This window comes from Lithobates pipiens, unplaced genomic scaffold (genome assembly GCF_037356315.1).
Source record: "Lithobates pipiens isolate NorthernLeopardFrog02 unplaced genomic scaffold, aLitPip1_a1.2 Scaffold_22, whole genome shotgun sequence".
Lineage (NCBI taxonomy): Eukaryota > Metazoa > Chordata > Amphibia > Anura > Ranidae > Lithobates > Lithobates pipiens.
This window is the reverse complement of record NW_027507784.1, coordinates 339,528,367-339,552,614: the sequence shown is the minus strand read 5'-3', so window position 1 is coordinate 339,552,614 and position 24,248 is coordinate 339,528,367. Positions and strand designations below refer to the sequence as shown.

Genomic DNA, 24,248 nt, shown 5'->3' with positions numbered 1-24,248 from the left:
AATTGTTTTAAAACAATTTTACCACAATTAATCAATATAAATATGATACAATACTATCACTACCAAATACAACCAATATTGTATTTACTATTAAATATATATATATATATATATATATATATATATATATATATATATATATATATATATATATATATATATATATATATATATATATATATATATATATATATAAAATATTAAATATATATTATAATTATTTAAATATATATATATATATATATATATATATATATATATATATATATATATTAATTATTAAAAAAATACTAATATATATTTTAATAATTTTAATATATATTTAATATTATATATATATATATATATATATATATATATATATATATATATATATATATATATATATATATGTATATATGTATGTGTGTGTGTATTATATATTATATATATGTGTGTATTAAATATATATATATATATATATATATATATATATATATATATATATATATATATATATATATATATATATAAATATATATATATAAATATATATATATATATATATATATATATATATATATATATATATATATATATATATGTGTATGTGTGTGTGTGTGTGTGTGTGTGTATTATATATTATATATATATGTGTGTATTTTATATATATATATATATATATATATATATATATATATATGTGTGTATGTGTGTGTATTATATATTATATATATATATGTGTGTATTTTATATATATATATATATATATATATATATATATATATATATATATATATATATAATATAATATAATAGCCACATCCAATGCTACCGGTCCTCTTCATCAGCATTAGTGGGCGGTGACAACAGGGTGCTACCGTATAATGGAAGTCATGTGATCAAATCCTGACGGGAAGCTTTGTGTGTACGGGAGGAACTAATGTTTTATTATTCTTTTTTTTGGGAACCAGGTGTGAAATAGAAAGGGTCAATTCCCAGCCCCCCCCCACACTTTTTTTCCTAATTGTATCTGTCGATCAAAGGAAGATCCCAGGGCGGGACTGGGAGGGGTCACATTGTTCTGTGCGGCGATGGTCTCCGCCCCTTATGCAAATATAAGCATACAATGACATAATAAGTGGGAGGTGTTACTGATGAGATGTTGAGGGGATTCAGGAGGAATGGTCGTCGGCAAAAAAATTTTTACCGCAATGTGCCTCTCGTCCCCGAATCTCTCACGTAGATTCCTTTAATCATTATACAGTAAGAAGCGGATATTTTATCGCTTGTTTCCAGTATAGTGCAATAAAAAGGGAATAACCCGATCATGAAATATGAATTAATTGTGCAGCGCAGCTTTTGAATTTCGGCGGTGTAAATCAATGGCGGCCATCAATATTTATAACTGATTAATACCGTATGGCTCAGGTGTGCCAGGAACAGCGGCGAGAGAGATACAAAACAGACGCGTTATTTTTGTACGCTGTTATAAATTTAGATCTGTCAGTGGGGGTGGAGCGGGGGAGGGGGGGGGGGACTTTTATTATGGAGCGAGGGCCTGCGGCGCCTGCGCTTGTGTGATTATATGAACTATATCCACCTTCCTATTATACACAAAGCCCTAAAAACCTGGAAGAGAAGAAGAAAGGTCATTAAAGGAAATCTATAGATTCTGCTCTGGCGTACACCGCAACCTCCTTTCCGTGATAGAGAAAGCAATATCTGATGGTGATCAGCAAATTACGCTACAAATTAAACACCGGAATTCCTTGGTTGATGTTATCTGCAGCCTTGGTGGTTGACAGGTGGCTTGAAGGGCGGTATGTTCAGGGCCGTCTTTAATATTGATTGGACCCTGGGCAAAACTTTTCTTGGGCCCCCCCCCCTTTCTTGGGCCCCCCCCCATGCAGTTTTGCTCTCCACCTGCTCTGAGACATACAATAAATAGCAGCTAGACTTAAAATCAGTTTACTGAATCAGATCAGGCAGCTATTGCGATTGGTTGCCAGAGGTTACAGTGTATCATTACCGCTCACTGACTGGTTGCTAGAGGTTACAGCACACATTACAGCTCACTGACTGGTTGTTAGAGGTTACAGCACACATTACAGCTCACTGACTGGTTGCTAGAGGTTACAGCACACATTACAGCTCACTGATTAGTTGCTAGAGGTTACAGCACATTATTTCTGCTTGTTGAGATTACTGTACAGTAATACTGCTCACTGATTCGTTGCTAGAGGTTACAGCACATCATCACCTCACTCCAGGGGTCGGATGCCGCCTTTATTTACATATCCATGCAGCTATTTACACATGAATGCTGCTGCTATTTACATATGAATTCTGGTTATTTACATGTAAACACAGGGTCTGCAGGTGAGTCATCTGTACACAACAATAGGGCAGAGCTGGGCAGCATTAGTAGCAGCACTTCACACTGAGATATCAGGACACAGCAAGAGACAAGGAAATTTAAACTGGGATAGTTGGCAAGTATGAGGCAGCTGCTTTGGGCCCCACAACAATGACAGGGCCCAGGGCAGCTGCCCCTTTTGCCCTGCCTTAAAAACGGCCCTGGGTATGTTGCCTCCCCACTGCCTGCTTTAACCCTGAAAGGATCCTTTACATATCTAATACTGGGACTGTGTGGATAGGCACCTCCAGGGGCGGACTGACCATTGGGCCACTCGGGCACTGCCCGAGGGCCCCATGTCACTAGGGGGCCCCATCAGGGTTGCCAGCCTCAGTAAAACCAGGGACAGTATGGAAAAAATTGTGTTTTTTTTTTTGTCTGTGAAATGTCCCTTACCGACATCCTTTTGGTCTAAAAATCCTGAGATTATAGCCGCCCCACCTCTCCAGTACCTTCTCAGCCAATAGAAACATGTCTGTGTATACTGTGTGTACATTTATATGTATACTGTGTGTGTGTTTGTGTATACTGTGTGGCCCCATAATCTCTGATTGCCTGGGGGCCCCATAATCTCCTATTGCCCTGGGGCCCCATGAGTTGTCAGCCCATCCCTGGGCACCCCCCCCCCCCCCCCCCAGACATGTGCAGAACGGAAAAAAACATTTATTTTCTTTCAATTTGGTATTTAGTTAAATTTGTTGAATTTGTTTGTTCGTTTTCAGAATTTGTTTATTCGAATTTGAATGCCATTCGAATTGCTTTTGAATTTGAATCGCATTCCATTCGAAAATGAATTCATTCTATTTGAAACTTGGAAGATGGTTCTATTCTTTCTATTCCATTCTATTCTATTCTATTGTCTTTTTCTACGCTATTCTTTTATTTTATTTTCTCTTCTATTCTTTTCTATTATATTCAAATTCTAATTCATTCTTTTCGAAATTCGAAAAAAACGGTTGTATTTTTGCGCTTCCATGTCTTGCTTTGTGCTCTGGTTCCAAATTATTTGGTGGAGGGGGGGTTATGGTGTGGGGGGAGGGGGGATTATGATGTGGGGTTGTTTTTCAAGGGCTGGGCTTGGCCCCTTAGTTCCAGTGAAGGGAACTCTTATGCAGGGTACACACAAACGGACTTTTCGACTTTGCAGCTATAACAGCTTCAACTCTTCTGGGAAGGCCGTCCACAAGGTTTAGGAGTGTGTCTATGGGAATGTTTGACCATTCTTCCAGAAGCACATTTTTGACTGATGTTGGACAAGAAGGTCTGGCTCGCAGTCTCCGCTCTAATTCATCCCAAAGGTGTTCTATCGGGTTGAGGTCAGGACTCTGTGCAGGCCAGCCAATCAAGTCCCTCCACCGCAAACTTGCTCATCCATGTCTTTATGGACCTTGCTTTGTGCACTGGTCCAAATCATTTGGTGGAGTGGGGGAATTATGGTGTGGGGGGGGGGGGGGGAGGAGATTATGGTGGAGGGGTTGTTTTTCAAGGGCTGGGCTTGGCCCCTTAGTTCCAGTGAAGGGAACCCTTATGCCGCGTACACACGACTGGACTTTTCGACGGACTAGGTCAGACGGTCTTTCCGACTGAGACTTTCAGCGGAGTTCCGACGGACTTTCCGAATGAACGGACTTGGCCACACACAATCACACCAAAGTCTGATGGATTCGACCGTGATGACGTACGACCGGACTAGAATAAGGAAGTTCATAGCCAGTAGCCAATAGCTGCCCTAGTGGAGGTTTTCATCCATTGGACTAGCATACAGTGGATTTCCCGATAGGAACTGGGTCCGGCGGAGTTCCGGCGGAAAAATTTGAAACATGTTCTATTTCTAAAGTCCGTCAGATTGTTGCTTTGGACTGCAAAGGTCCGATGGAGCCCACACACGATCAAATTGTCCGACAGATTCGCTCTGTCGGACCTTTGCTGTCGAAAAGTCTGCTCGCGTGTACGCGGCATTAGTGCCGATTCACACAAGGGCAACACGACTTCAGCGCGACTTCGCAAAGCGACTTCAACGCGACTTCAGCGCGGCTTTGAACGACTTACAATGCGACTTCAAGTCGACCCCCAGGACAGGCGACTTTGGCTGTGGCCAATCAGAGAATAATCAGCTCTCTGGGAGGGAGGGGTTTGCCTGGGTAAACTAATTTATTTTCCTGTAAAGTCGCTTCAATATAGATGGAGTTCCGACTTGGAGGCGACTTCCATTGAAATCAATGGGTACAAGTCGCCTAGAAGTAGTACAGGAACCTTTTTTGAAGTCGGAGTGACTTCAGTAGTGAACATTAAGATGCATGTTTCAATTTTTTAGTGCCTGATATCAATTGAATCTCCTGAAAAAGCCAATTACCAAGGCGAAACACGTAGAGATGGAATCAGTCAGCACATGTATTAGTACTGTAATATAATTATCTATCTTTTTGTATGTTTTTTTTTATTGCTTGAATAAATTTCTACTTAGCACCTTAAAAAATCCCAGACACATCTTCAAATTTCTAAATATTTTTCAAGGGATGTGGTGCTTTATTTTTTAGATGATAGGCAAAATACCTTCTCTCCTTAGGAACTCTTAAGGCGTCAGCATACCAAGGCATTTGGGACAATTTCATGCTCCCAACTTTGAGGGCACAGTTTGGGGACGGCCCCTTCCTGTTCCAACATGACTGCCCACCAGTGCACAAAGCAAGGTCCATAAAGACATGGATGAGCAAATTTGGTGTGAAAGGAACTTGACTGGTCCCGTGTTGGAACAGGAAGGAGCCATTCCCAAACTGTTCCCACAAAGTTGGGAGCAGGAAATTGTCCAAAATGTCTTGGTATGATGATGCCTTAAGAGTTCCCATCACTGGAACTAAGGGGCCAAGCCCATCCCTTAATAGAAACAACCTCACACCATAATCCCCCTTTCACCAAATGATTTGGATCAGTACACAAAGCAAGGTCCATAAAGACATGGATGTGCAAGTTTGGGGTGGAGGAACTTGACTGGCCTGCACACAGTCCTGACCTTAGTCATGTTGGAACAGGAAGACGCCATCCCCAAACTGTTACCACAAAGTTGGGAGCGCAAAATCGTCCAAAATGTCTTGGCATGCCGACGCCTTAAGAGTTCCCATCACTGGAACTAAGGGGCCAAGCCCAACCCCTAATAAAAACAACCCCCACGCCATAATCCCCCCCCCCCCTCCACCAAATGATTTTGACCAGTGCACAAAGCAAGGTCCATGAAGACATGGAGGAGCGAGTTTGGGGTAGAGGAACTTGACTGGCCGGCCTGCACATTGTCCTGACCTCAACCCGATAGAACACCTTTGGGATGAATTAGAGCGGAGACTGCGAGCCAGGCCTTCTCGTCCAACATCAGTGCCTGACCTTAAAATTGCACTTCTGGAAGAATGGTCAAACATTCCCATAGACACCCTCCTAAACCTTGTGGACGGCCTTCCCAGAAGACTTGAAGCTGTTATAGCTGCAAAGGGCGGAGCCAACCCAATATTGAACCCTACGGACTGAGACTGGGATGCCATTAAAGTGTGTAAGGGCAGGTGCCCCAATACTTTTGGTAATATAGTGTATGTATTGAAAAGGGAAAGGTTTTACTTAAAAATGTAATTATCTGATGAGAAGGGGGGATCCAGGTGAGCAGCTTTAAGTGTCTCATGCAGCTTCAGATAAAGTGATATTTGCTGTGAGAAGTGCGATCTTACAAAATCCGTCCGTCTCCCCGAAGTGGGAAGTTCCATTGCAAAAACAAACAATCAATCCCTTCTGTCTTTTCCTCTGGTTAGCATCACAGCAGTCCTTCTACGGGAACAGAAGACAGACAATGCGCACGTTCCTCACCGCCGTAAATCCTCATAGTCAGCGGGCGGGCCGCATATCACACATCTCCGCGGGACACAAAATCTGCAAGTCACTCTCTATCCGAAGGTCAAATGGAGCAAATGCAAAGCTTACAAACCAAGGGAAATAAAACTTGGCCTTACGTGAAAAGTCGATGCATTTCCTGGTTGTAGTATCCGTTTTCCAACTTCAAGCCTTCTGGTCTTCTTCTACCACCCCAACCAGTTGCCCCTTCCTCTAGGAACCTTCCCATACTGTAATATGGGAAGTCAGGATCATCACCCAGTCGTAAAAGTAAACAGTCTTTATTATGTATTCAAAAACAATAAAACAAAAACAGCTTCCTTCAGCAAAACATTGGCTCACCACCAGTACATCGGTCCTACACCAGGGTTTAGGGTCCCCGTCTGACTCGGGATGCTGCAAAGGCCGCAGGAGTTCAGCAACTGGTGTTTTTCGGTTGCCAGACAGCTCACACTCACACGCTCATAGCTCTGAACAACTCTACTCTAAGCTGGCCCTTAGGAGGAGTAATGCAAACATCAAAATGCGTTGATAGATGTCAGTCTCTAATGGTGGATGTTCCTAGGCGGACAGACACCCGCTGGGTGTTTCCTGTTCTGTTTCTGGACTCTTCTGCCTTCCGGGACCTGAGTCCCTTTAACTACTTCAGCTCCGGAAGATTTACCTCTCTTCATGACCAGGCCATTTTTTTTGGCACTTTGTTACTTTAACCACTTCCCGACCGGTGTTCTGACAGATAGTGTCCTGCCATCATATAGTGTCCGACCCGTACTGCGCATGCGCAGTACGGGGCAGAAGAAGCTTTGGAAAATCTCAGAAGATGAACGGCGCCTGCGCCGTGAGTGGAGGTGGTAGCCCCACCATCCAAGCGGACATAGGGTTGTGAAAATTAGAGGCCCCTCGCGGGCGAGCTTCGGGCTCGGCCTCGCTGCGCTCGACTCTTTTATATTCCTACTCTATGTCCACTTGGATGGTGGGGCTAGAACCTGGACTCACGACACAGGCGCCGTTCATCCTCGGCTATTTTCAGAATCTGTGTGTGCTGTGTACTGCGCATGCGCAGTACACAGCGGACACTATCCGATGGGGGACCATTTATGATAGGACACCGGCACACGCCGATGTACGTCGGCAGAATGGCACGGGCAGGCATATTGGCGTACAGGTATGTCCAATTTTAAATGCCGCCCTGCCGTGCCGGTCGGGACCCCCCGTGAGTCCGGTCGCGGGTCCCACGGACTCGATCGCTGCGGGCATCCCCGCGATCGTCTCACGGGGCGGCTGAACTGGGAGATGCCGTTGTAAACAGCATCTCCCCGTTCTGCCTAGCAACAAGTGACGCTGATCTCTGCTCCATGTGATTGGAGAAGAGATCAGTGTTCACTAAAAGAAAGCCCAGCCCCCAACAGTTAGTAACACGCCCCTAGGAACACTTAACCCCTACACTGCCACCCACTGGTTAACCCCTTCACTGCCAGTGTCATTTACACAGGAATCACTGCATTTATATAGCAGTGATTGCTGTATAAATGACAATAGTCCCAAAAATGTGTCAAAAATGTCCAATGTGTCCGCCACAATGTCGCAGTCACAATAAAAATCGCTGATCGCCACCATTACTAGTAAAAAAAAAATGAATAAAAATGCCATAAAACTATCCCTTATTTTGTAAACGTTATAACTTTTGCGCAAACCAATCAATAATCGCTTATTGCGTTTTTTTGTTTTTTTTTACCAAAAATATGTAGAAGAATACGTATCGGCCTAAACTGAGGGAAAAAAATGTTTTTTTATATATTTTTGGGGGATATTTATTATAACAAAAAGTAAAAAATAATGCGTTTTTTTCAAAATTGTCGCTCTATTTTTGTTTATAGCGCAAAAAATAAAAACCGCAGAGGTGATCAAATACCACCAAAAGAAAGCTCTATTTGTGGGAAAAAAAGGATGTCAATTTTGTTTGGGAGCCACGTCGCACGACCGTGCAATTGTCAGTTAAAGCGAGGCAGTGCCGAATCGCAAAAAGTGGTCTGGTCTTTTGCCAGCAAAATGGTTCGGGGCTGAAGTAGTTAACCACTTCAGCCATGGAAGGATTTGCCCAGTTAATGGCCAGGCCATTTTGCGATACGGTACTGAGTCGCTTTAACTGACAATGACCCGGTCGCGTGCCGCTGTACACAAATTTAATTTATGTCCTTTTTTTTCCCACAAATAGAGCTTTCTTTTGGTGGTATATGATCAACTCTGCCGTTTTTATTTATTGTGCTATAAACAAAAAAAAAAAAGAGCGACAACTTTGAAAACATAATAAATATCCCCCAAAAAAAAGAAAAAAAAAGTCTTCATCAATTTAGGCCAATATGTATTCTGCTATATATTTTTGGTAAAATAAAATAAAAAAAGCGCATATTGATTGCTGTGCGCAAACGTTATATCGTCTACAAAATAGGGGATATATTTATTGCATTTTTATTATATATATATATATATATATATTTTTACTAGTAATGGCTGTGATCTGTGATTTTTAGTGGGACTGCGACATTGCGGCAGACAGATCGGACACTTTTTCGGGACCAGTGACATTTATACAGCGATCAGAGCTAAAAATTGCCACTGATTACTGTATAAATGTCACTGGCAGAAAAGGGATTAGCACTAGGGGGCAATCAAGAGGTTAAGTGTGTCCTAGGGAGGTGTTTCTAACTGTATGGGGGATGGGACTGACTGGGAGTAGAGAGATCACTGTTCCTGATCACTAGGAACAGCAGATCTCTGTCTACTTCCCTGACAGAACGGGGGATCTGTCTGTTTACATTGACAGGTCCCCATTCTGGCTCTCACCGGTGGACATCGCGGCCTTCGGCCACATGCGTGGGCTCTAGCGTTGCGCCCCCTATAGCTCTTAAAGCGGCCGATGTCCACCTACGGTGGTTGGCGCTGCTGTGCCCACCTGCCCCAGTATAATGACAGCGCTGGTCGGCAAGAGGTTAACTGGCAGTTGCGCAGTCATGCAACTCTGTACACGAAAAAAAAAAAATTATGTAATTTTTTTCTCACAAATAGAGGTTTCTTTTGGTGGGATTGATGATTTTTATATATTTTTTTGCGCTATCAACAAAAAAAGGCAGATAATTTTGAAAGAAAAAACAATATTTTTTACTCTCTGCTTTAAAATATAACCAATAACATTTTTTTGGATAGATCAAATTTCTTCATAAATTTAGGCCAATATGTATTCTGCTACACATTTTTGGTAAAAAAAAAAAAAAAATCTCAATAAGCTTTTATGTGTTTGGTTTGCACGTAAGTTAACCACTTACAGACCGGACCAATTTGCTGGTCAAAGACCAGACCACTTTTTGCGATTCGGCACTGCGTCGCTTTAACTGACAATTGCGCGGTCGTGCGACGTGGCTCCCAAACAAAATTGACGTCCTTTTTTTCCCACAAATAGAGCTTTCTTTTGGTGGTATTTGATCACCCCTGCGGTTTTTATTTTTTGCGCTATAAACAAAAATAGAGCGACAATTTTGAAAAAAACGCATTATTTTTTACTTTTTGTTATAATAAATATCCCCAAAAATATATAAAAAAACTTTTTTTTCCCTCAATTTAGGCCGATACGTATTCTTCTACATATTTTTGGTAAAAAAAATCGCAATAAGCGATTATTGATTGGTTTGCACAAAAGTTATAGTGTTTACAAAATAGGGATAGTTTTATAGCATTTTTATTAATAATTTTTTATTATTTTTTTTTTACTAGTAATGGCGGCGATCTGCGATTTTTATTGTGACTGCGACATTGTCGGGGACCCATCGGACATTTTTGACACATTTTTGGGACCATTGTCATTTATACAGTAATCACTGCTATATAAATGCAGTGATTCCTGTGTAAATGACACTGGCAGTGAAAGGGTTAACCTGTGGGTGGCAGTGTAGGGGTTAAGTGTTCCTAGGGGTGTGTTACTAACTGTGGGGGGGTTGGGCTTTCATTTAGTGTACACTGATCTCTGCTCCAATCACATGGAGCAGAGATCAGCGTCACTAGTTGCTAGGCAGAATGGGACAATGTTGTTTATACAGCATTTCCTCCATTCGGCCGCTCCGTGAGACGATCGCGGGGATGCCCGCGGCGATCGAGTCCGCGGGTCCCGCGACCGGACTCACAGGGTTCCCGACCAGCGCGGGAGCGCGCCGCCGGCGGCGCGCTCCCGATGGCACGGCGGCAACGAATATTGGACGTACATGTACGCCAATATGCCTGCCCGTGCCATTCTGTCGACGTACATCGTCGTGCGCTGGTCGGGAAGTGGTTAAAACATCTACAAACTACGAGATATTTACTGGAATTTTTATTTGTTTATTTTGTTATACTAGTAATGGCGGTGATCAGCGACTTATAACGGGACTGCAATAGTATGACGGGAAATCTGACACTAACTGACACTTTGTGGGAACCAGTGACACCAATACAGTGACCAGTGATATGATTATACACTGTCACTTGAAGTAAAACAAGGCGAGGGGAAAAAACAGGGAAGGGGAAAAAACACACACAAAAAAACCTCCAAAAAAAGTGTTGGTTGTGTTGGACTTTTTAGGCATAATATTGTATTTAAATATACAAAAGGGAAAAACAAGGAGAAAAGAATATATATATATATAAAAAAAATTATTTATTTATAGAAAATAAAAATAAGTGTAAAACATATCAAGTACTGTTTTATATCCTGTCTAAAATTGTACATTTTAGGCAATATCCATATCTGTTTCCATCAGGTATATAAACCCAAAGGATGAAAAATTGTACATTTATTTTGCAAATTGATTATAAATGTAAATGTATGTGAATTTTTTTTTATGTTTTTGATCTGATTGATATACTTTTTCTATTTTAGAAAATTGATAAAGCTCCTGAGGAAGCGTTGATTAAAACACGAAACGTGTAGAGCGCCAGCATATATCTAAGATTGGTTCTGTAATCAATACCCTGTCTATTGTAACCTTTTCTTATATTGAGTATTAATGTACAATTTTTCATCCTTTGGGTTTATATACCTGATGGAAACAGATATGGATATTGCCTAAAATGTACCATTTTAGACAGGATATAAAACAGTACTTGATGTGTTTTACACTTATTTTTATTTTTTATAAATAAATAATTTTTTTTTATATATATATATATTCTTTTCTCCTTGTTTTTCCCTTTTGTATATTTAAATACAATATTATGCCTAAAAAGTCCAACACAACCAACACTTTTTTTTTTTTTGAGGTTTTTTGTGTGTGTTTTTTCCCCTTCCCTGTTTTTTTCCCCTCGCTTTGTTTTACTTCAAGTTATTCAAAGGACGTGGCATTTGGATTTTTTACTTTTGAGTGTATCCACAGAACCACCCTGTGATAGATACACACTACTTTTATTGCACTGTCACTGTACTAATGATGCTGGCTAGGAAGGGGTTAACATCAGGGGCGATAAAAGGGTTAAATGTGTGCCTAGCCAGTGTTTATGTGTGTACTGTGTGAGGTGCTTTTACTAAAAGATGTGCCGGTTTTTATTCCCTGCTTTGCAGGGAAACAAGAAAATGGCATATCCCCACTGACAGGACAGAGCTCTGCATTGTTTACATTGACTGAGCTCAGTCCTGTCTCCCTCCTTGCCGAATAGAGGGTGCTGGCAGTCAATCATTGGCTGTTACCTGCTGATCGGCTTGTGGGGTGACTAGGCACAGCGCTCTGCATTGTTTACATTGACTGAGCTCAGTCCTGTCTCCCTCCTTGCCGAATAGAGGGGGCTGGCAGTCAATCATTGGCTGTTACCTGCTGATCGGCTTGTGGTGTGACTAATCACAGCGCTCTGCATTGTTTACATTGACTGAGCTCAGTCCTGTCTCCCTCCTTGCCGAATAGAGGGTGCTGGCAGTCAATCATTGGCTGTTACCTGCTGAGTGGCTTGTGGTGTGACTAGTCACAGCGCTCTGCATTGTTTACATTGGCTGAGCTCAGTCCTGTCTCCCTCCTTGCCGAATAGAGGGTGCTGGCAGTCAATCATTGGCTGTTACCTGCTGATCGGCTTGTGGTGTGACTAATCACAGCGCTCTGCATTGTTTACATTGACTGAGCTCAGTCCTGTCTCCCTCCTTGCCGAATAGAGGGTGCTGGCAGTCAATCATTGGCTGTTACCTGCTGATCGGCTTGTGGTGTGACTAATCACAGCACAGCTGACACAGCGGGTGCACACGCACACGCCCCCTACCCAGGAGGGCTGGATCACGTTCTAGATACATGATCCAGTACAGGAGAGCCTCTGTACTCCTATGTGAGGCAGTCACCAAATGGTTAATTAGGGTTGGAGGTTCTTTCCCGGCCAAAGTCTCTCTGAGCCTTCGAATTCCGAGACCCAAACAAGGACTTACCAATCCTGAGAGCACTAGAAATCAGTCCTCGCCTCTCTAGGTGGACTACCCTGGAACCTCTCACCCATGCCTTGAGTACCAAAAAATGTCTCTTGAACTCTCCTTTAAAGGGACCACAACCCAAATAGTGTGGAAATATATCTTCCGTCCAGGACATGTCCCAATACTTACTTTTTCCAGATACCTTCAGGCCAACGTGACATGAAAGGTCCTCTTCCCTCTTTGGACCTTCTCTGGTGGTGGGTGGTTCTTCTCAGTAAAGATGAGCTTGTGTGGTCCGTACCCAAAAGGAAGCTGTCTATGCCGATCTTATCTGCCCCATCAGGGGGCGTTCCCTGCCATGCAGCTGCACGTACACCAAGGTAGGGGGGGTGCTCATGACATCATTGATCTAACATGGCCGCGTCTTATCCCTTTTCTGTTTTTAGGATGAATGACACGGGATTCTTAACCTTCAAAGAACACCTGCCAGTCTCTCAGATTGTGATCACCGACACCAACAGATCAGGTTCAGAGGTGGCCTGGAAAATCGGTCCTTTGCGGTGCTATGGAGACAGTGAGTCGATCCATTTTTATTTTATTTTTTTCAGTCTACATCTTTGCCAGAATTCTTTGATTTGAGACTAATGCCCCGTACACACGATCGGAAATTCCACCAGCAAAAGTCTGATGAGAGCTTTTGGTCAGAAATTCCGACCGTGTGTGCGCTCCAATGGACTTTTGCTGGCGGAATTCCCACCAGCAAAAGATTGAGAGCAGGTTCTCAATTTTTCGGTCGGAAAAAGTTCAGATCGGAAGTACCAATTCCGACGCGCAAAATACCTACGCATACTTGGAAACTATTAGACGCAGGCTTATCGTAGTGTTGTACGTCGCCGCGTTCTTGACGGTCAAAAGTTCCGGGAACATTTGTGTGACTGTGTGTATGCAAGCCAAGCTTGAGCGGAATTCTGTCGGAAAGACCATCCAAGATTTTTCCAATGGAAAATCCTCTCGTGTGTTTACGGGGCATTAGAGATCTGGTGAATGGAATTGGTGATGAATCCACCATGGACCAGAATGTTTGTATAAAAAATAACAATTGGGTATGTTGCAGCACCCACTATATTGAGCGCCACTCCACACTCAACTCTTCCTCCCCAATATGGGAATTGACAGGTGTCGGCTGTAATTGCTCTATTACACCGGAAAATCCATGTACAAATGGCCACACACTGAGTCTCTCTTCCAAAAAACTTTATTGCAAGTCAAAAAGTTACATAGTCTGTTAAGTGTTAGGCCCCCTCCCGTAGCCACATGCCCTGGCGCATTTCTCCGCCAATTAGGCTTATGCAGGACATTCATGGGTAAAAATCCGAACAAATTTTCTTTCCAAAATTCGAAATTTTGTGATTTGATGGCGCCACCATTGATTTGGAAATTCGACCAACCAAGCCTTCGATTTCACCTCATGTTGCTACAGAAAAGAATTTTCATGGCCAGGAATCTTCTTTTCTTCCCGGGAATTCTCTGTTCTTTCCTGGAATTTTATTTTCTTGTGCTCATGCACATTTATTTTTTTCGATTATATTTTTTCACACGATTCTCCCATAATGTATTAGAAAATCGTTAGTTTTTCAAAAAACTCCCAACAAGCCACTGAAATTCGATGGCCGCACAAATGGTGCAAAATTCGAATAAAATTTCTTAGATAAGACTTTTGAAAGAAAATACATTTTGGAATTTGGCCCATGTATGTCCGGCCTTAGATGTAGAGATCTCTACAACATTCATTGGTTATATTTTACCCGACTGGGCTTTGTGGCAGAGATCTCTACGTCGCCCATCAGTCGCATTTCGCCCTGATTAGGCTTATAGGGATAAATCACTTTTACCACAAAATTGCCTTTGCAGGTAAGGGGCTCCCGTTGATAAAAACAAACTGTGCAGCTTTAAAGCAGAGTTCTGCCTGGAGGGAAAAAAAAAAGAATTAAAAGTCAGCAGCTACAAATACTGGAGCTGCTGAGTTCTAATATATGGACACCTACCTGTCCAGGGAGCCTGCGATGTTGGCACCTCAGCCGAATTTCAGATCGGCTGTCTGGTGCTGCCGCCGCCATTCGTCGTGAGGACAATCGGCAGTGAAGCCTTTCGGCCGGATTCCCACTGCGCTTTCTAATTGGCCCAGGGTCTGAAAAAGGAGGAGCGGGGGCGGATTCCAAGGGAGGGCGCTGTGGCATAGGATCCCGGAAGTGGGGAAGGGTACCTGTCAAACACAGGTACCTGTTCTCCCCTCCCCCTGAAAGGTGTGAAAGGTGCCAAATGTGGCACCAGAGAGGGGGGGGGGGCAGATAAGCATAAGTTCCACTTTTGGGGGGAAGTCCGCTTTAACTAAAGTTGGAAAATACCCTTGCTATAGACCATTTACATTTACATAACTTCCAAAGTCTGAAAAACTCCCAGAGATGGCATCATCACCATCATCCTGTCCTGTCTTGTTGCTGGGACATTGCTAAGACACTCCCTGCCATTACTGCTCACCTATACCACCATTGGGGTGAGCTCTCAAACCCTCACACATGTGTGGTCCACTTTTTCTTCCATTACGGCATTTTTGAGCTCACAGCTACTGTAACAAGGGGGGAGCGGGGTTTGAATCAACTAGGAGTGTCTTAGCAATGTCCTAGGCAACATAGGATGATGCCATCTCTGGGAGTTTTTCAGTCCGGATTCGGGACTCAATCTGTATAATTGTCTCTTAATTTGTTAGTCAATAATGTTAAAGATATATATTTTTGTTTGTTTTTGACTCTTGCAGGGAATTTTTGGAATTCTGCATCTTTTAGCCCCATCGTGACCTACCTCTACTTTACTACTTTCCACTCTGACTTCAGCACCGACATCTCCTTCTTCTTCAAAACTAGCAGCAGCTCTGGGGTCTTCCTGGAAAGCCTGGGGGTGAAAGACTTCATAAGACTCGAGTTAGCCTGTAAGTTTCTAAAAATGTACATACACACAGTACTGCATATACTTTTTCAAATTATTAATCAATCTTACTAAATATAACTCTAATTAAACTGCCCAATCAGGGGTCAGGCTCAGAGACCAGTAGCTATAGCAGTATTGAGGCTCCCACCTACCAGCAGTATAGGTATACAAGCAGGTAACCCAGATGGATGAGGAAGGCTCACCGGAGGCGTGGGGTCAAAGCACTAAATGGTCTTCATCAGAGCTCCTGATAATGGAGATGAGTTTTGTTAGTACCAGGTCACGGTCCTCAGGATCGCCCTATCAGGAGGTGAGCGGATAATAAAGGTAAGGATCGAGCAGAAACATAGTCAGGATTAAGCCAAAGGTCATAATAAGCTGTTGGAGGTTGGGGTCAAGCAGAAGCACATTCGAGGAACAAGCCAAAGGTCGATAACGAATGGTAGCGAAGATATGGACAGCAGTGAGATATTGGCCCAAGTGAGTACAATAATCTGGCAAACAGGAAGTGCAAAGGCATGGCTTAAAGTGATTGCAAAGACAGAAGTTTTTTTTTAATTTTTTTATCTTAATGTATTCTATTCATTAAGATAAAAAGCCTTCTGTGTGCAGCAGCCCCCCTCTAATACTTAGCTGAGCCCCCTGTAGATGCAGTGATGTTGCACGAAACACTCGGCTGGCCGGAACTCCCCTACTCATTGGCTAAAACAGCATTGTGGCACCATTGGCTCCCACCGCTGTTAATCAACGTCAGTCAGCCATTGAGGAGATAAAGTGGTGGGGCCGCGGCTCCATGTCTGAATGGGCACAGGGATCCATAGCTTGGCTCGGGTACCCTCCATGGCAATCTGCTTGCTGTGGAGGCACTCAACAGGAGGGAAGGCCTAGGAGAGCCAAAGAGGGACACCGAGAAGAGGAGAATCAGGGCTGCTCTGTGCAACTCCATTACACAGAGCATGTAAGTATAACATGTTTGTTATTTTTCCCTGAAAAAAAAAAAGGGAGAAGCAAGGGGTTCAGGGTTCAAGAGAAACAAAGACACAAGGCGAGCTTGTCTAAGGAATCAGACAAGGCAATGTCCATTATCTCAGGTGGCTCAGCAAGAAGAGATACTACCAGACGTAGCTAGAGGTTGCAGCTTCAGATCCGGGTCCTGACAGCATTGGCTCTTGTTTCTTCAAGCCCTGATGACGGTGGCAGAGTTTGAACCCAAAGCATATTGGCTTCTGTTAAACATTTGTCTTTGAAATAACCTTGACTAAACACTTTGAAGTGCGGTGCTTTACGCATTCATCCTCTATCACATTTACAGAATTAAATTAAGTGCTCTTTGCCAAAGTATCAATGTTAGTATCCATTTTATGGATGTTGCTTTGCATTAGAATGCAACTTAAGCTGCATCTTATGTGACCGGAGGGTGGAGAAGTTGCTGCAATCATTAAGTGAATGCTCTCTATACTTTAACTGCATTGCACCCGACTCTTTACATCCATTCTGAGCCTCCAGGACAGCGCGCCTCTCGAGAGTCGTGTGGGAAGAAGCCCCTCCGGGCTACAGAACCCCCAATCCGCACCGGCGTCTACACAAAATACCACTTCACTAATGACAAGCAAAAGTCACACCAAACTTCTCCGACTTTGTATTTATTTTCGGCTTTGTGCTGAGCTTCCTCTTATCCCCAGTCACAATCAGCAATTATCACTCTCATTTATGGCTGTTTATTTTATTTAAAATGTTATGTCCACAAAAAAATGAAAAACCAATTGAATTGGACTTTGATGTGCTATTATCATTACATCAAACCTCATTAGGAAGCAATTAGCTTTCTCCAAATGTATTATTTGTTTAATGAGCTTAAGGGCCTCTGGGTAGCTTTTTATTCACAGCCGGAGTTGAAGACATTTAAAAAAAATAAAAATAAAATAAAAATATTAAAATCCTTGGCTTTTGAGAGGGGAGAAGAAAAAAAGTTTAGCAGCTTTGGGAATGCTCATAACAGCAATTCTACAATCCATAGGCAAAAAAGTTTTCTTAAAGCAACTGCTTCATTTTTGAGTTAGGGCCGGTTCACACTGGGGGCGATGCGAGGCGACACGACTTGCCTCGCCACGACCTGCCGCGACCTCAGCGGCGACTTGCAAATGACTTCTGTATAGAAGTCAATGCAAGTCACCCCGAGGTCGCCCAAAAGTAGTACAGGAACCTTTTTTCTAAGACGGAGCGACTCGAGTCGCTCCTCTTAGAACGGTTCCATTGTACAGAACGGGGGCGACTTGTCAGGTCGCGGCACGGCAAGTCGTGCCGCCTCGTGTCGCCCCCTGTGTGAACCGGCCCTTACCAAAACTGGAACAAGCATCTTGTAAACGAGGGTCAGAATTCCTTATCTCCATGTTTGTTCAAAGTCGGGGAGTCGGGAAGCATTGACATTCAGGGAACTGAGAGCTCAGCAATAGCAAACCCCCTACTTTTCTCTTGGCTGGGTCACTTTAACTGCATACGTATAGTGGCTCTGGGTGGGGCAGACATTTTTCCTGGAGGACATTATTATTATACTGGATTTATATAGCACCAACAGTTTAACCACTTGCTTACTGGGCACTTAAACCCCCCGTCCCCCGTCCAGACCAATTTTCAGCTTTCAGCGCTGTCGCACTTTGAATGACAATTGTACGTTCATACAACACTGTACCCAAATAACATTTTTATCATTTTTTTCCCACAAATAGAGCTTTCTTTTGGTGGTATTTGATCACCTCTGCGGTTTTTATTTTTTGTTAAAAAAAATTAAAATTACCGAATTAAAAAAATATATATATTACTTTTTTTATATTTTTTTATACAGTTTTTCAAACAGGTAATTTTTCTCCTTCATTGATGTACGTGGATGAGGCTGCACTGATGGGCACCGATAGGCTGCACTGATGGGCACCGATGGGCTGCACTGATGGGCACAGATAGGCTGCACCGATGGGCACCGATAAGGCGGCACTGGTGGGCACTAATAGGCAGCATTTGTGGGCACTCATAGGCGGCACTGGTGTGCACTTAGAGGTGACACTGAGAGGTGGCACTAATGGGTGGCACTGAAGGGCATTGATAGGTGGCACTGGGGGGCACTGAGAAGTGGTACTAATGGCACTAATAGGTGGCACTGATAGCGAGCAGTGATGGGCACTGATGGGTGGCAGTGATGGGCACTGATGGGTGGCAATAATGGGCACTGATCGGCACTGGTAGGTTACACTGATAGGCAGCACTGCTAGGTGGCACTGATGAGGCTCTGATTGGCACCACTGGTGGGCATTGATAGGTGGCACTTGTGGGCACTGATAGGTGGCACTGGCTCGGCAATGGCAGGTGGCACTGGCAGGTACTGATTGGCAGAGATGAGGCAGATGTGCCTCCTTCCTCTTTGAGACCGAAGTCCCTTGCACATAAGCCAATGAACGATTTTTTTTTCTCCTTACGCTGTCAGCGTGAGGAGGAAAAAAAAAAGGTTAATGAGCTTTTGTTACACACGTGATCAGCTGTCATTGGCTGACTGCTGATCACATGGTAAGGGGCCAGGACCATTTTCGATGACTTGTGGCAAGAAATTACATTTTCAAAAGTCTCACTGGGGTTGATTTACTAATACTGGAGAGTGCAAAATCTGGTGCAGCTCTGCGTAGAAATCAGTCAGCTTCAAAGTTTTATTGTCAAAGCTTAATTGAACAAGCTAAAGTTAGAAGCTGATTGGCTACTATGGACAGCTGCACCAGATTTTGCACTCTCCAGTTTTAGTAAATCAACCCCACTATGCCTTTCAGAAAATACCTTGGAGGGTTTGCTTTCCAAAATGGGGTCATTTGTTGGCTGTTTGCACTGCCTTGGTGCTCCAGGGTCTCCAAAATAGTTTTAGGTTGTCGGGAAATTAGATGTGTGGTTTATATCCCTGGAGTGCCTGAAGGAGCTCCTTGGATTTTGGCCTCTCTATGCATCTAGACTGTGAAAAGTATCACACATGTGGTATCCCCGTTCTCAGGAGAGGTAGCAGAATGTGAGGAGTAATTATAAGTATGCCTATGTTGTGTGTGAGCAAATGACAATGAAAAAAAAAATTAACTTTCTTAATTTTCCAGAAAATTGTGGCAAAAATCTTTAAACTTTTAAAATATTTACCATACCTCTTAATAAATACGTTGGAATGTCTACTTTCCAAAAAGGGGTAATTTGGGGAATATTTGTACTGTCCTGGAATTTTCAGGTCTCAAAAAATGATATGAGACCATCAGCACATCAGGATTGATACATTTTCAGATATATACCATCGTTTGTAGTCTCTATAACGTTCCTACAGACTCAATTGTGTACACTGATTTGGGTTATTTTGACCAAAAAAAGTAGCAAAATACATTCCACTGTCTTGGTGCTCCAGGGTCTCCAAAATAGTTTTAGGTTGTCAGGAAATTAGATGTGTGGTTTATATCCCTGGAGTGCCTGAAGGAGCTCCTTGGATTTTGGCCTCTCTATGCATCTAGACTGTGAAAAGTATCACACATGTGGTATCCCCATTCTCAGGAGGGGTAGCAGAATGTGAGGAGTAATTATAAGTATGCCTATGTTGTGTGTGAGGAAATGACAATGAAAAAAATAATTAACTTTCTTAATTTTCCAGAAAATTATGGCAAAAATGTTAAACATTAAATTTTTTACCATACCTCTTAATAAATATGTTGGAATGTCTACTTTCCAAAATTTTCAGATATATACCATAGTTTGTAGTCTCTATAACGTTCCTACAGACTCAATTGTGTACACTGATTTGGGTTATTTTTACCAAAAAAAGTAGCAAAATACATTCTGGCCTAAATTTACATAGAAAGATTATTTATTTGCAAAATTGTATAACTGAAATTTGTTCAAACTTTTTGTTCTGTTTTTCAAACTGCTACCTCCTTTAGCTTCAGAGGCAGCAGCTAGGGGTGCAAACATGCCATGGCCACAGAAAGAATTGTACCCTCTGTCCCTTTTGTAGAGCATTAAATGGAATGGGGCCACCTGGCAATGGTTAGGGTTGTGGTGTGCTAATGCAGGGATTAAGGGTTAAAAGCAGATCACTCCTCAGAGATCAAAGCAAAGAACAAGCCAAAATCCGTGACAAAGAAGGAAAAACAATTGATGTTATAATGTGGTCATACCGATATGTTAAAGCGGAGTTCCACCCAAAAGTGGAACTTCCTCTTTAAGCACTCCTCGCCCCTCGCATGTCATTTTTTTGGGGGGGAGTGGGTGCTTAGTTTTGAGTGGGACTTCCCATCCCACTTCCTGCTTCCACCAGGGGCCACCTAAGCGACTCCTCCTCTCCCCCTGGGATACGTGGCAGGTCTTCGAAGATTGCCTGTCCACTGGAAGAGAGCAGCGCGACCCGTGCACCCAGCTGTAAAGCCGCAAGCTGTCACGGCCGGGTGCCCACAGTTTCAATGGAGGCCCGAGGGGGGGAGGGGGAGAGGAGAGAGGCTCGATGCGGCCACATGGCTGGACCATGGAACAGGTAAGTGTCTGTTTATTAAAAGTCAGCAGCTACATTTTTTGTAGCTGCTGACTTTTAATAAGCAAAAAAAGCCTGGAACTCCGCTTTAAGTAAATTCTCGTATTGTGGTGTCTTTTCCTGACATGTTTCGCCAATGATGGCTTCCTCAGGGGACTTGAAGGCCACTATTGAATAATGGACTGAGCAATCACCAACAGACTCCCACCTAACCGCCAGCACTGCCTCGCCAGCCAGGGCTGGACTCCCGAGGGCTATTTGGACAAGGTCACACCACTGCTGCACACTGATTTCTGGCAGTGGTTTTTGGTCCAGGTGCTCTCGGCTTAACCCACGGCTTTAGATATATTATCTTGGTCCTTATATGTCTCCTGTGGTCACGCAGTGCCCTCTCTCCAGTTTTATTTTTTTTGCTGGTGGTTAGGTGGGAGTCTGTTGGTGATTGCTTGGTCCATTAATCAATAGTGGTCTTCTAGTCCCCTGAGGAGGCCATCATTGGCGAAACATGTTGGAAACAGACACCACAATGCGATCATTTACCTAACATATCCGTATGACCACATTATGGACATGTGTATATTAACTTTGTACTTTTCAAAGGATCATGTTTTACCTATGTATCTTCTGGGGCCTGTCACGTGTCCCAGAAAGTTGCCGAGAGGGAGGGGCCACCTAGGTGGAGAGAAGGAGTCACCTAGGCGGCCCGTAGGTGGAAGCAGGAAGTGGGACACCAAGTCCCACTCAAAACTAAGCACCCACCCTCCACCCCTCCAAAAAAAAAAATACATACCAAATGTGGCATGTAAGGGGGTGAGGAGTGCTTAAAACGGAAGTTCCACTTTTGAGTGAAACTCCGCTTTAACATATCAGTATGACCACATTATGGACATGTGTATTTTAACCTTGTTCTTTTCAAATCATCATGTTTTAACAATGTATCAATAAATGTTTGTAAATGTTACACTTTGATGAACATTGTCACTGGCACCGCTATAATCCCACTACTCATCAATTGTTTTTTATATATCGTTTTTGGGATGCTGTGCATTACTATTTTGTAGCCTAGCCATTATTCCAGCTATCTCTTGACAAATAAGGATTGTTCCTTTAAAACGCATTACGCTCCCCACCCCCGTACCATCCCCTCCCCACCCCCATACCGTCCCCTTCCCTTTCAGTATCACTGGCATTGGCAGCTTTTTGACAGGGTTCGCTATGCCGCCTTGCGAAGTAAAAGCTACCAATGCACATTAGCAGCTTCATGGTGTCCACATCCAACCCTTATGCTGAATGTCAAGAATCCTACATGTAAGTGGGCTACTTTAATTTGTTCAATACATTTTTCTTTCTATGCTAATGAGCATCCCACGCTACTATTCTTTTGTCATTTGAGCCCACTATTGCTTATAGGGGACACATCTTTTAATTAAATGCTGGCCCCTGGTTTGCTAATAAGCAAGCAACAAAAGTCACATGAAGCGAAGCACTGCCATGGGGGACATGTACCCGCCGTGGAGGACATTTATCTGCCATGCCATGGGGGATGTGTGTGTATATGTATATTTAAACTATCTCTCCCTTAAAGTTCCACTACACATTGGCTAGTCGGGTTGCATTGAGAAAGCAAGGCAGGATATCCATTCCTTCAAATGACTGGCTTTTGTGACCAGGGACAAACGCTATGGTTGTGTTATTCAATTCTGGCCTTGCTAATAAGCAAGCTATAGTCAAACGAAAGTCACAGGAAGCCAAGCACTGCCATGGGAGACAACTACCAGTGCTAATATACTTTATGGTTGCTGCAAGAAAGTGAGTAGGTGAGAAATCCATTCCATTCCATTTGTTTGACTCTTGTGACCAGGAGCCAAGGCCATGCATTGCATTATAGGTTATTCCTTATTTCTGGTTGTGAACCTGCCAAGTTTTCAGCCGATTTCAGCCAAGTTTGCAATTTCGGGATCTGCAGGAATCCCAGGCATTTCGATGCAAACTCATAGCAGCAGCAACCTTGAACCTCAGGGGGGAACAGTAGTGAATATATATCGAGAAAAATTAAGGGTTCTCGGCATATATAGTACATCTACAAAACATGAGCTTCAAAGCATTGGGTTGGTTCCCCTTATTCCGCCTTAGCAGTACAGTCAGATGGATGGAACTCGGCGGGGAGTCCTTAGTTCCGCTAGTAAAACCTTTAGATGGTACACATTATCAGGAACTAATTATTCTTCTCTCGGAGTTGGAGGATACATTGCCAGCGTGTGATCATATGTCAAGTTTTTTTTTTTTATCTTCACGTCTCTGAACTCAGATCCGGAAATGGATGAGGTGTGGCAGGCCTGAGTCTTGGAAACATTAGGCGCATTGGTATCATTTAAAATTCCCTTTTTGTTCTTATGATAGGAGGTATGATGGGACCAGGCTGTTACTTCGTAACACCTTTTCCATGGATCATCCACTGGAGACCATCATCTGATATACATCTCCTGCTGCTTCTCTCGAAAAATACACAGACACCATCACTGCCGGGAAATGGAATAAGGGACAGTGTCTCAAAATTTTCAAAGTAGTTCAAGTTCAGCCTTTCTTAGCCCTTGTACACACGGTCGGACATTCTGACAACCAAATCCGTTGGATTTTGTCCGACGGATTTTGTCCGAAACTGTTGCATACACACGGTCGGACAAGGTTGTTGGAAAATCCGATTGTACATAACGTGATGACGTTATTTCGTTACGATGGGACTACGTTCAGGCTAGTAGCCAATAGCTTTGGTGTAGGAATTTGATCTGAGCATGCATGGCACTTTGTCCGTCGGAGTAGGCTACACATGATCGGAGTATGTCCAATCGGAGCATTTTGACGGAAAATGTACAGACAAGTTGGAAAACTTGGTCCGTCGGATACTCCGACGGAAACAGTCCGATGGAGACCACACACAGTCGGATTATCCAACAATACGATCCGAAAGGACACATTCTGTCGGAATCTCCGACCATGTGTACAAGGGCTAACACTTTTTCCAGGAATGCAGAATATGGTGGAAATTGGGGCACAAA

At 43.1% G+C, this 24,248-nt stretch overlaps 1 protein-coding gene across 1 annotated transcript in view; it reads left to right on the top strand.

The window, feature by feature from the left end:
• Positions 1 to 24,248, top strand: part of LOC143925088 (contactin-associated protein-like 5) — a 613,155-nt gene that overhangs the window by 466,732 nt on the left and 122,175 nt on the right. The window contains exons 15-16 of the mRNA XM_077449678.1: positions 13,124 to 13,251; positions 15,493 to 15,663. Coding sequence (XP_077305804.1) covers positions 13,124 to 13,251; positions 15,493 to 15,663 — 299 coding nt within the window. The remainder of the gene's footprint in view (positions 1 to 13,123; positions 13,252 to 15,492; positions 15,664 to 24,248) is intronic.